The sequence below is a fragment of the Vipera ursinii genome (assembly GCF_947247035.1).
Source record: "Vipera ursinii genome assembly, chromosome: 8".
Classification (NCBI taxonomy): domain Eukaryota; kingdom Metazoa; phylum Chordata; class Lepidosauria; order Squamata; family Viperidae; genus Vipera; species Vipera ursinii.
The window spans coordinates 25451656-25464683 of NC_139519.1; the positions used below are offsets into that span (position 1 = coordinate 25451656).

At 45.7% G+C, this 13028-nt stretch overlaps 1 protein-coding gene across 3 annotated transcripts in view; it reads right to left on the bottom strand.

The window, feature by feature from the left end:
* The window catches only part of CADM1 (cell adhesion molecule 1), a 189015-nt gene that overhangs the window by 33079 nt on the left and 142908 nt on the right, over window positions 1–13028 (bottom strand). For all 3 annotated transcript variants that reach the window (XM_083368800.1, XM_083368799.1, XM_083368798.1), the window contains exons 3-5: window positions 12063–12215; window positions 8800–8937; window positions 6644–6799 (exon numbers count right to left, since the gene is read on the bottom strand). In XM_083368800.1, the coding sequence (XP_083224926.1) occupies window positions 6644–6799; window positions 8800–8937; window positions 12063–12215 (447 nt within the window). The remainder of the gene's footprint in view (window positions 1–6643; window positions 6800–8799; window positions 8938–12062; window positions 12216–13028) is intronic.

Sequence of the window (13028 nt, forward strand, 5' to 3'; positions counted from 1 at the left end):
GACTCTCAGCAATAATGGCATTATCTTCAAGATGCTTACAAATGGCCTGCTTTATTATTTGCTCTAACATCTTTCTAGGTATTGATGTTGAGTTCACTGGTTGATAATTACAGGATGCTCTTTCTTTCTTGAAGAGGCGATTGCATTGGCGCTTTTCCAGCTCTCTGGCACATCCCAATTCTCCAGGTTTCCTCAAAGTTAACAGACAAAGGTCCTAAGAGCTCCTCAGTATTCTAGGGTATATTTCAACGGGGCTTGGAGGAATAAACACCAACCTACTTAAAAAGATCAAAGTCCAGCGTGATCCCATGTCTTTGGATCTCTAGTAGTTTCTGATCAAATGCACCACACTGTATCTTCCACTGGAACTGGAGTCTCCGTGGGGGGCTTTGCTCATGTGGGCCCTCTTGCAGTTGGGACATGGAACAAGTCCAATAACTAGAAAATCTCCCCCCATCTACAAAATCAGATTTCCACAATGTAGGACATTACATTCTGGAACCTCTGTCTCAACCCACAGCTGATCAACTGAACCCACTTGGGTCTTCAACTAGTTTTCAACGAATTAACTATTTCTCTTGTCAAGGTCTGAGAACTAGAAAGCTGCTTTGCAGTGGGATGGAAATGACACAACTAAACATCTTCATCTGGAAACAGAACAACCCCAAATGAGATTCCCCCACAACTGGAAATATTTGGAGAAACATCCAAGGCCAAGTTCACTTTTATGAGCCAGTGACGTGTTTTGCAACTCATACACTGCTAGCAAGAGAAAGCCCACGTAGGAGATCAATAGATATCCTCTAAAATACGGAAGAAGACTGCATTTATCTCCCAGCGATCTCTGGAAATCCAGCCAACCTACCTTTCTGGGCTCCAAAGGCAGCTTGTTTGCATCTAGATACTGTGTCCAATATTTTCTTCTCTGCAACACTCAGAAGCTACGATACACAGTCACTTAGTAATGATAAATCAGGTTGAAGAAAACATTTGGGTGTTCCCGCTACTTGTGAAACTGAAGCTCGACTAATCTTTCCCTCCTATCTGGATAGCAGAAGCAGCTGAACTCCTGGGCCCCAACACGCCTAAGGCACGGCTCTTCCAACCCTTGTGGGTGGCAGCCCCAGAGCTGCAAATCATGGAAGACATGAGGCAGGGAATGATGGGCTAGAGAAGCGATCCAAGCAGGGCAGGAGAACAAGCAGAGCAGCTGGACCTCAGCCAGACCAAATGGGTCAATGATGGTGGAGGGGACATTAGAGCCACTTCAGGTACAGAAATGCTTTGGGGCAGTCTTAAGCCCATCATCCCCTGAAGGATGCTGGGGAGCAGTAGTCAAGAAGGTCAAGGAAGACAGAAAAACAAAGCAAATAGTTTGGCATTATTCAGAGTTCAGATAAAACTAAAAATTGAATCCTCTTCACTCCCAGGCAAAATCTGCACCAATTCCCTTATTCCCTCACAAAGTAATAGATATTTCAGTCTGGAGATTAGGCCTGGATTTGCTAAATAACCTTCAAAATGCATTCCCTTCCTTGTTCTTGGAAAAACCCTGTCGACTTCTTGTTAAATTAGCTGGTTAAAGACTGCAAACCCTTCAGCATTTGCCACCAATCACAAGCTTCATGCACAATTTGCCACTGTGCAACAAAGACGAAACACCCAGATCAGAGGATGAGACGTGCTCAAGGAACAAGGCACATTTTGGCATCAAGGACAGTGGGGAACCCCCACCCCACCATCCTATTTTATTCCCATCAGTGTGGCTTTTTAGTCATTCTAAGCATCCCAGGCCTTTGGGCTCAGGATCGGGTGTCACTCCCCCCCCCTCAATTGCCCCCTTGCTGGGCGTGGGACCCCTGCGCTGCTCCTGCCTTTGCTCTACGCTTTCCACCAAATTCCTCTGAGAAAGACTTATTAATGAGCTCACAAACGAGCACCCACTGGGAAATGTCACAAAGAAGGGAGGCTAATGCTCCAGGAAAATCAAATAACTGTAGAGTCAGCTGATTGGGGGGGGGGCTTTCATATTTACAATAATGCTACTAATAATATAGGACCCCCATTAAATCAGATATTCCAAAAGGGTCAACACCTCGCTGAACAAAGCAGCTCATTTATTTATGTTCAGAAATCTCCAGATGATAAATTATATTGAAGTTAATCACTTCACTGCATACTGGTGCAATTAATATCTGCACTCACCAGAAGCAAGCAGATTAATAGAAACACGAGGTGCCTGCATTGGTTGGCATCTTCCTTTCTTTGTTAGACATAATTGGGCACCACGTATTCTCTTGGTATAAACAACAAACAGGGGTTACTGCGGTTTCCCTGGCTGTGTGTTTTCATAAGCATACAAGCAGACATTACAAATATCTGGGTTCTATTAATGTTGACTCTCTTCTTCTCCTGCGGCTCTAAGGCTCTGCTGCCTCCCCCTCAACATTGCTTCACCCAAGGAGGGGAAACGCTGGGGAGACCGGCAGCTCCCCCTCCTCTTATTGATGTCTTTCTTCATCTGCTTTAAGCCTCCATTTTTGTTTTTAGAAGTGAATTTGCACACAATCACCTCCACCACTGTGAATGTACGCAAGTCAACTAGTGCAGACAGACGCACCTCAAAATGGCCTGCGGCCAAGCCTTTACCGGCAGCTAAAAATCCCAAAGCAAGATTCTCAAATCTTCTTTATCCAGACATTAAAAAGGGGAAAGGCATTTGTTTACAAACATCTTGGCAACTGGAGAGTTGTACTTCAAAAAGCCCAATTTATCTCTACATTTTTATTGCAGACATTTCTTGATTCTCTTACTAACCTCCCTTTGGGGGATGTAGCTTTCAGGTACAGCTACCTGGTAAAGCTGTAAAGCTACCAGGTAAAGAACATGCAGCTCCCCTGCACTAACAATACTTTGCAACTCGCCATCCTCTTTCCCAACTTCTGAAAAGCCCATTTTCTCTACCTTGGATGAACTCCACAGAATGATGGCTTGGCCGGTGAGACCTGCTGAAGTGTAAAGTCAGCCATGACACAGTAATTTTGCCCCTGGAAGTGTTAATGAAATACTCTGATGGACTTAACTTGTGGACTTCAACTTCTAGTCAAGCAAGATATCCAACACTTTAACCTAGATGGTCCTCTAGCTACTCCTGGAGGACAAGGAGAAGCCAAAACTGTTCTCTCCCCGCAGGACCCATCACTCATCCAGGAAGAAATCACGCTGAAGAGCTTCTGAGGTTAGGACAGCACATCTCAAAATGCCATAGAATCCACACCGTGATACTTGGCCTGTACAGGACAGTCATTCGGTTCAGGAATATCTGAAGCAGCTCAGTTTCAGAGATTCATGGAGGGCAACAACATGAAGAGGAGAATTTGGGACACATATTTAGTTTTAGCTCTCCCACTCTAACCCTTTTGTTACACAGGCCAAATTTCTTACCCAGAAATCCTGCATGATGAATTTTTGAATTTGTAAAACAGTAAGGTTACTTCCGAGGACGCTAGTTACAGCTTATCTGTAGACAAAACTCTCAGAAATGCTATCATACAAAAAAGGCTCTGCCAGATGCAAAATTTGCTTCCTGCCTGAAAGATCTTTGTACAAATTTAAAACCTCCTTTTTCTCCCCTCTTGTGTGCACAAGTTACAAATACCTTTAACACAACTTTAACACAACTTGCTCCAAACGTCAAAATATTAACTATGAGGAAGAGGAACCATAATCCTTGCTTGCTGTCCAAAATATCTCTCGCTTTGCCATCTGTTTTGATCGCTGTCCTCATCACCCCAATATTTCAGCAACTCTTGGCTAGAAGTGGTGGGAGAAGGCATCCCCCCCTACACTCACTATTCATTCAAGGACCCTGATGGCTGTAGGACAGAAGAGAGGCAATGCCTGCTCCAAGGAGGGATATTCTTTGGCCCAACAGAGGCTTCCAACATGTACAGATATGAGCCCAAGAGTAGCCTGACCACACTTCTTCTAGACACAAGGAGAGACTGGAAGCTTCCATTTGTTATATGCCACAAGCCAACTTACCTGGATGTGTGGCAATGGTGTGTGGCACCATACTGAAGCTAATTGCTCAGGAAGCTTCTGGTATTCTTCATTCAAAAGTTGCCTTTTGCTCATTCCCATTTCAAACCTCTTTCTATGGCTTTATGTGGATTTAAGTTAATGTTCTCCTTTTAAGAACGTGTCCAGAATCTTTTTCTCAGGGTGAAGGGCTCATCTATCCTGCGACCATTCTCAAAGACTTCTCATTTTCACTCTTCCTTCCATTTCTGTGCTAACGCTAACATGCAGCTGTCTATTCAAGCCTTTGAGCAAACATGAATTAGCTCACAGCCTTGAAAAAGCTCCATAGATAATTTGAATTTCACCTACTAATACCTTCCTTTTTATTACAAGCTGCTACCTTCTGACTTCTATCTTTTACTAAGTATGCCCAAGTGAAAAAGTAACCAGTTGTGACCGCGCATTCATTGGTCCAGGGAAAGAGGACGCCTGGATCAGCTCACGCCTGGGCCAGGCAGGGAGAACCAAGGCCCAGGAGCTTCAGTGTCCTCTTCCACCAGGTCTTTCTCTCCAGCTGCCAATTGGGGAGCAGAAGGTTGGATGCAGTTCTGCGGTCCAACGTTAAGACTCTTCTTTTGGGCTGCCCATGCATGGTGGCAACAAGGTGGTCATCTAATAGGTATGAAGTGCTAACAGTGACCCCAGCTCCAGGCTCCGATTGCAAATCCCAGAGTGCAGCAAGCTTCTGAGAATGGGCAGTCATTGATTGGGCTTGGTGTTTACAAAGTGTTAATGCTTCTGAGCAGCTGCCAGGAAACCAGGTGATATAGTAATTTGGACCTCAAGCCACAGGCAAGTGGGCTCTGTTTCTCTCTAAGCTGCTGTGGCATCAGCACGCCAAGAGAGAAGCAAGTAAGGTTTGGTTTGGGTAAGAGAGACACAATTAGAGAGTCTTCAAATACCACCATTTCTCCACTGACAGAACTAATCCGGGACATCTTTGACCTCAAAAATGTTCTAATTAGATCCCTGTAAATAAATAACTGCCTAGTCGTGACATTCTTGCTCATTGCTCTTTGAGATGAAGCCCTGGAGTTCTCCTGCACGGCCCTCCCTGGCTGGAAGAAGGGAGGTCCTGACCATTTCCCAAGGAAGTTCCACTCTGCGTAGTGACACACGTATGTAAGTATCTGTGAAAGCTCTTCCGATTGGACCTAGCAAAGGTGCTAATATGTTATTAAAGCTAATGGGGCTCTACCAGAAATGCTAATGGACAGAATGTTTGCATAAATGAATTACACATTAGCACAGTGACGAGGCTGCCACAACCTGCCAATTTAGGTAATATCTGATGGTTTTTTTGTTTTCCCATTATAGGGATGTTCCTTCACCAACACTTTTGGGTGATATGAAAATTGTAAGCAAAATGCTCATAATGGAACAACATAATGAAGCAGAAGAAATAAATTAACCCGGGGGAGGATCCTTGTGTAACGTTATGGTTGAGTTGCAAACGCAAAAGGCAGACATCACCCTGCTATAGTTCTGGCTCGTGATGACAGTGGCTGGCTGCTTAAGCCACGAATCCTTCCACGCTTCGTATGGCACTGCATCTGAACGGCATCCAGACGGGATGGGGCACATGCCAACCCCCGGGATGCCGCTCACGGCTGCCACGGTCCTGGGCAATATTTCAAGGTAAGCAGCAAAAGGAAGGACAGGCAGATCTTTTCTGCCATCCTCTGGTCTGCCAATTGCCTGAAATAGGAAGCCACAGCTAAGTGCCAGGCCAGTAAGTTAACTCTGTGGATTTACAGAAAGTTATCTTGCAATGACAATATTTATAGGATACGTGATTATGCAGCGTTTCGGCATGAGCAATAGTGACAGCCAAAGATTCGGGGGGGGGGGGGAAACCAGCATAAATGGGCAAAGGAGTTGGTTGGAGGAGCGTGAGCCACCAATGCTGACCAATGCCAATGTTGACAGGGTCTCTGGAAGGGCTGCTGCCGATATTTCAAGATAATTTGATGGTGAACCTGAACTCACTGCTGCCTGATCTCTGAAGTGGCCCAGAACGGCTGGCTCAAAGGCCGCTGGCAACTATTAAAGATGAGAATTGAACTTCAGGACTTCGTTCAACACAGTTTTAACTGAGCCCAAGGCCAAAATTGTCATCTTGAGATACAATGAGGAACTGAGAAGACACAGGAATCATATTCCAACACAAGTGGAAGACCAGGAAGACTCCTCTTCAACACATACAATATACGGAGCCTCTGGCTTTACTTAAGCTGATGTCTTCCAGATGTTGCTGGACTGAACCTCTCATAGATTCTAGCCAATCTAGATCTATGGCTGGGATTTATGGAAACTGTAGTCCCAAATTACCTGGAAGGCACCAGCTCACAGAAGTCCGATGTCTGCATTAAAAGAACATTCATAGGCAGATCTGTGTGATTCACCCAAAAATGAACGGCAGAACTTTTTCAAAAGAGACATGAAAAAACTGCAGGAAAAGCTTTAAACTTAACATTCAATACTCTGAATATCCATTTTAAGAAAGCCAGACATAAACAGCATAGGCACAGAGTGAAGAGCTTGTGATCTTGGTACTCACACATTACATCAAGGTAGTACTTGGTCTGCAAGTCTTTAACGGCAGGATGGTCTACCTGACAGACAACTGGGACCCCATCATCCTCCCGTTTGACCTTTAGTAAGAGCTGGCTGGTCACCGTGTACATGTCTGACCACTGCTCCACTTCTGTTTTGCCTGCAGAACAGGAGAGACCGAGGAGACGAGAGAGCAGGTCAGCCACAAAGGGCCACAGGTGACCACCTCGCTGCCTGCTATGCTCCTCTACAACCTAGCTGTATCTCACAACTACCCTGGCGTTTCCCACAAGTATGCAGTTTGGAAAAAAAAATCCCGCTGGGGCACGGGTTCCGTCTTTGGCGCCCTCGAGCCACAGAAAGTCTGCTGACCTTGCCCATCTTGTGCTGGCATCCATTCTTGCACACCCCAAAGACGCAGAGGGCCAAGGCAGTCGCCTAGGGGAAGACCCTACGCCCTCGTAAGCATTCTGGCTGCCCTCTTGCCTGAGTGGGGACTTGGAAGAAGGGGAGAGGAAAGACTGGATTCCGAGGTCATGAAGCTCCCCTACCGGCAAAAGGAAGCCGCCCGGCTCTGGCTCTTCCTGGCTCCTGGATTCCAAGGGAGGGGAGGCCCACCTTCGCCTCGTGTTATTAAAGACGAGGGATTCTAGGATGTCTTCCAAACACTCAAGTCCACGGAGCCAAAAAAGCCTCTACCCTCTTCCTCTGATGCCACTGCCAAAAGCCATCATCAATAATCAAGAGGGAAAGTGACTCCATGGATTTGCATAATTAAAAGTAGTAATTAAAATATTTAAGCACGGGTACCATTGAAGACCAGAAAAATGCGGTGGCAGCGGGTGGAAACAGAGACATCCCACAGGGCTCCCTGCCAAAAGGAAGGGGAAGGAGAAGGGCAGAGCGTGAGGAGGGCTGCGATGAAGGGAGGCTGGGGGGGGCTCCCACAGATGAGGCCACCAGCTGCCTGGGAGCTTCCTGGTCTGGAAGAGGCTACCACACTGTCTCGGCAGGCAAAATCAACAGAAAAGCCTAATTAGAGAAGCTGCACCCCTTGCATTACAATCATAGGCTGCTTTGCTTGCTTGGTAAGATTTAGAGGAGAGAGAAATGGTAGCCACATTCAGTAGATGCTATCCTGGAAGTCAGAGTGTGTTTCGCTTGATGGGCACAGGGGCATCTGCTTGGTCCTCGGTGCCCCTCTTGTGCTGAAGATCTGTCTGCTTTCAAGGCTGAAGTGGCTCTTCTCAACTAAAAGGCTGGCAGGGAGGGTGCCCCACTGAGACAGCCAGGCTTTTGAAGCATGGCACGGTAATCTTGGCTCAGTTACACAGCTGAAACATTTGGGAAGCCTCTCCAGAAGTAAGAACAACAGGATGGAAGACAATGCAAATAGGTAAAATGTGAGGGATCAAACACTGAAGGACCAGATGATGATGATGATGATGATGATGATGATGATGATGATGATAATAATAATAATAATAATAATAATAATAATAATAATAATAATAATAATAATAAGAAGAAGAAGAAGAAGAAGAAGAAGAAGAAGAAGAAGAAGAAGAAGAAGAAGAAGAAGAAGAAGAAGAAGAAGTAGTAGTTGGGAGGGACCTTGGAGGTCATCTAGTCCAACCCCCTGCTCAGGCAGGAAACCTTATATCATTTCAGACAAATGGCAAAGATTGCATTTCGTTTCCCAGTGCTGACTTACCACCTAAAAGAACCTACAAATGTGACCCAGGGCTTTAGAAGGAGATGGATCAGACAGTAACGAATGGGGCGTCCTCTGCCAGGGGTCAAGCTGACAGATAAATCAGCGCCCCGTCTTTTTTCCTCAGGAGGAACTTGTGGGGAGAGCTGTGTTTGAGCTGGGATGTGGCTTTCTGCTGGTGGTCCAAGGACACATTGGGTGAGCTGCCTAAATACAGGCTCTGAGGTTGTCTGAGGTTGTCCTCAGATATTTTGACAGTTGGCTGTCAAGGAGGAAGCTCATAATATGAGTCAATCCTTCATTCCATGGAGAATAAAATCAAGGTGATCAGCTGAAGCTGTGCCAGGCGCAGACTCTGCATCTGAGGTCAGGTCACCTCTCATCCCTCAAGGCACCTCTAAGTCGACACCATTATGTTGGGGGGGGGAAGGAGGGGGTGGATCTACCAAAGAGCTCCTTGCTGCCTTTGAACCATTTGATCATCGTGGCTGGCCGGCTGGCCATGGATGTGCAATTCAGCTCAATCTCCTCTCCTTCCACCGCAGTGTCCTTCTGGGATTCAATCCTCAGGTTACGTGGCGGGACTGGAACGAAAGAGGTCAAAAACACAAAAGTGGACAATCTCAGTGACTTGGAATCCAACAAGGCGCCCCCAAGAAACCTTACCGGGATTTTAACACCAAAGCAGCTCTTACCTGCATCTTTGGAGTTCCTTCCTGCTCTTTGACGTCTCTGGAGCACCAATTCTCCATTTTTACTATCCCCAAATAATTAACAACATTACATATTCTAGTGAGATGAAGAAGACGGACTAAGAGAAGAAGCGCGATCTCCCTCTCTCCTAAAAAGCCCCAAACCAGAATGAGCCCAGAAATTAATTTTAAAAGCACCTGCTCTGTAGATGGAAAGTTGTAAGTTGATGTCTTAATAATTAAGAGTGACCTGGATAACTTTTCTATATTGGATGTACAAAAAGAATTGTTAAGGCTTTGAAGAATTTTATGAGAAGGGACAAAGAAAAAATGAAAAGAAATCAAATTCTAGGACATTATTTGAAGGGATTCAAGATCAAGATTGTTAAAAGTAAAACAAAGTGCTTTAAAGTTGGTTTTTTTGATCGAAGTTAAAATAGACATGTTGTTATCTCTGGTAACCTTAATGGGCTTTGCTGATCAGGGCTGAACATGAGGCTTTAGGGATCTGTTTACAGATAAGGGGCGAGATTTGGGAGGAAGAGGCCATTTCTTGTATTTTCTTTATATATTGCTTTTCTTTTTCTTTATTATATCCTCATTTCTTCTTTTCTATTTTTTCTTTTTGGCACTTCTTGGTTTTTATTTGTATTAGTTTTATCTCTTTAATGTTTTTTGTTTGCATTAGTTTTATTTCTTTAATAGTAATTCTTAATAAAACTGCTATTAAAAAATCCAGAACTTCAGAAACGACCCCCCACCTTGTAAATCGCAGAGAGAGCAGAAAGACGCCCAGAGGAGCCGTTATTGCACCAGAAAGCTTTTTTTTTCCTCCTTCCTCTTCAAGCTGGCAGGTCCCTCCTATTACTGACACCCAAAGCCGAAGGGATCAGGCAAATCCAGCAGGTCTTGAACTGCGGATAATCCGAGGCATAACTGGAGAAGCGTGAACCCACCAAAAACGTCTGCAAGAGGCCTGACAATCCCTTACAGGAGAGAGGAAAGGGGGGAGATGGCAGAGCTGGGCGGCTTCTGCTTTTTAATCAGCGATCCCGGCATCAGGAGATGATTGCTGTTATTTAACAAAGCTCTGAAACAAAGATTTAAATTCGCATTGTTGGGAATAAGTGGCCTTTTGGGTTGTGATTTGTTCTGATGATGCAATTGGGTGATTCAGCTAGGAAAAACAGGGTGGGGTTGCTGTTTCTCAGCTGAGGAGCAAATACATTCTGAAAATCATTTGGGGGTTCAAAAAAGCAAAGGAAGAAAAAAGTTGACACCCATCACCTTCCAGGTTGGACAAGGATGCAGCTCAGAGCAGCCGGAAGGAAATGTTTGTTTCTCCCCAACTCTCCAGGAAACGCGAGTGCTTTTCACGGGGAGGGGTCTTCAGCACGGAAGGTCTCCCAGGAGGTGCCCTGCACCAAGGCAGAGGACAGTCTTGCTGAGTCCAGGAAGGGAAAGGAGCCCTGGAGACCTTCCCAGGTCTCAAATCTGAGCAAGGCAGGAAAAGAAGGATGGCCGTGAAGCCACACCAGGAAGCAATTCTCAAAGCTGAAGGTAGCCCAATTTGAAATTCACAAAGCAGGCTAATTTTAAACTTTCGTAATACACGTTCAGACTAAGAACTGAACCTCATGAAATGCAGAAGGAGAGGAGAACCCGTGTAACTAATCAAGGAGTGCAATCTCACTTGGAAATTTCTTGCTGCAATGCAAGCTCTCTCATTACCAGGATGTCAGAGGCTGCCCTCATCAGAAGCCAGGAGGGCCCTTGCAGAATCCGTCAACTATTGTGGATGGGTCTGCTCAGCCCACCGTTACTCTTTTTCGAACGATGAGCAATCGCAGGGCAGACTGGGAGGACCAGTTCCCCAGTTGGCTTGGTGGGAAAAGCGGGGCTAGACTTTCTTAGGCCACCAGAGGCCACGGGAAAAAGGAGGAGAGTGCACAGGATGGGCTGAAGCTACTGCTTGGCTCTGGCTCAATCTGAAATGCTTCATTTGCTAACTAAAACATTTTGCTTGATGCAGAAATGCCCCAAACGGGGACCACACACACACAATGTTGGCATTTATCAAAGAGACTCTGGTCGATTGTTAGTCTAGCAGAGAAATAATAATGTTCCACAGTACAGTTATTACATCAACCGCCTCAACTTTTAATGCAATTTTCACAGGGGCCTCCAGTGCAGAGAGAGTCAAGGGGGCAATTAATCAGGTGCAGGTTTTTAGGGGCATATTCAATGGGTCCAGAGCTGAGTGGGCTGCATTTAGGCAGAATACTTGCTTTTCACAATTGACTGCAACCATGAGATTTCTTAAAATAAGCAGGCTCAAGATGCAGACGTGGGCTATTTAAAATGATTTTATCACCTTCCTTGGGCAATATATTTCACTTGCAGAATATGTTTTTATAGATGTAAAAGTTTGGGGGGAAGACAAAGATTACTGGAGCCTCCAGTCTTTGCTTGGGAAATCAAAAACAGCCTCTCAGACAACTGATACTGGGCTAATTGCAAGAGCCTCTTTGAAGACCTTCTTGGGTTTCCCTCTTCTCTTCAATTCTCCTCTCACTTCAGAAATGGACATTTGTTTTCCACGAGCTGCTATCTACATTAGGCCACGGGCTGTATTTCTGTGTCCCAATCCAGAAATGGCTACACAGAATTGCTCGCCTGGAGATGTGAGAGCATAGTGGATCTGCTCCTTCAGAGAGCACATAATAAGCACCCTTCAATGGCTCAGGCTTTCAGGGTGGAGGGGAATGCATTTTGTCTTCATTTTCTCTAGATCCTGGCCCTAAATTATACTTCGGTTGCTTCTTGCAATTTCAACTTTTGTCACATCCACCCTAACCCACAGATATGGGGACACGGACTTTAGAGTGCAATGTAAACCGTGAGGATTTATTTCAAAGTTGTGGAACGGATGCAAAGAAAGCCCTGAACTTCCCCTGCTTTCTCCACCTGCCTCCCGATGCCTCCGAAGGAGCTGAAGACGGGGATGAGATTCTTACCGAGCACCGTAATGGTCATGTAGTACTCCTGTGGGGGGTCTGTGTAGAGCTGGCAGAAGTATCTTCCCTCATCAGAAATGGAGACGTTGGTCAGTGACACTCTGAGCTCGCTGCTGGAGAAATTCACTAACTGAAACCTGCTGTCCTTCAAGGCTGCAGAAGGAAGAGACGGAGGGGAATCAGGCCGAGAACACACAAAAGAGCTCCACGGCTCAAAGGGTTCTGACTGGCAAAGGCAACTCTTCCCTCTTCCCTACATCCTGTTATTTCCTATTGTTCTCCTGCAATTTGGATTTAACCAGCAGGCTTTCTTGGCAATCAAGATAAATGAACAAATGCCCCTTAACAAGTACTTGTAATTACTTCCTCCAGCTTATCCCCCCTCCCACTCTGCTTGTTTAGCACACAAATAGGTTAGTAAATGGGGTGGGGGTCCTTTGCTGGCTGGGCCACCTAGAAACTGCAAGCAAGGCACAAAAGCAATAGCACTTGGACTTACATACTGCTCCATAGTGCTTTGCAGCATTCTCTGAGCAGTTTACAGAGTCAGCCTATTGGCCCCAACAATCTGGGTCCTCATTTTACTGACCTCAGAAGGATGAAAGGCTGATTCAACCCTAAGAATCAGAATTAGAACAGAGCTGGAAAGACCTTGGAGGTCTTCTAGTCCAGCCCCCTGCTCAAGCAGGAAACCCTGTACCATTCCAGACAGGTGGCTGTCCAGTCTCTTCTTAAAAACCTCCAGGGATGAAGCACCTGCAACTTCTGAAGGCCAGCTCTTCCACTGGCTAATTGGCCTCACTGTTAGGAAGTTTCTCCTTAATTCCAGGTTGCTTCTCTCCTTGATTAGTTTCCATCCGTGGCTTCTTGTCCTGCCTTCAGGGGCTTTGGAGAATAAGTTGACCCTCCCCCCTTCTAATTTGTGGCAGCCTCTCAGATACTGGAACACTGTCATCCTGTAGCCCT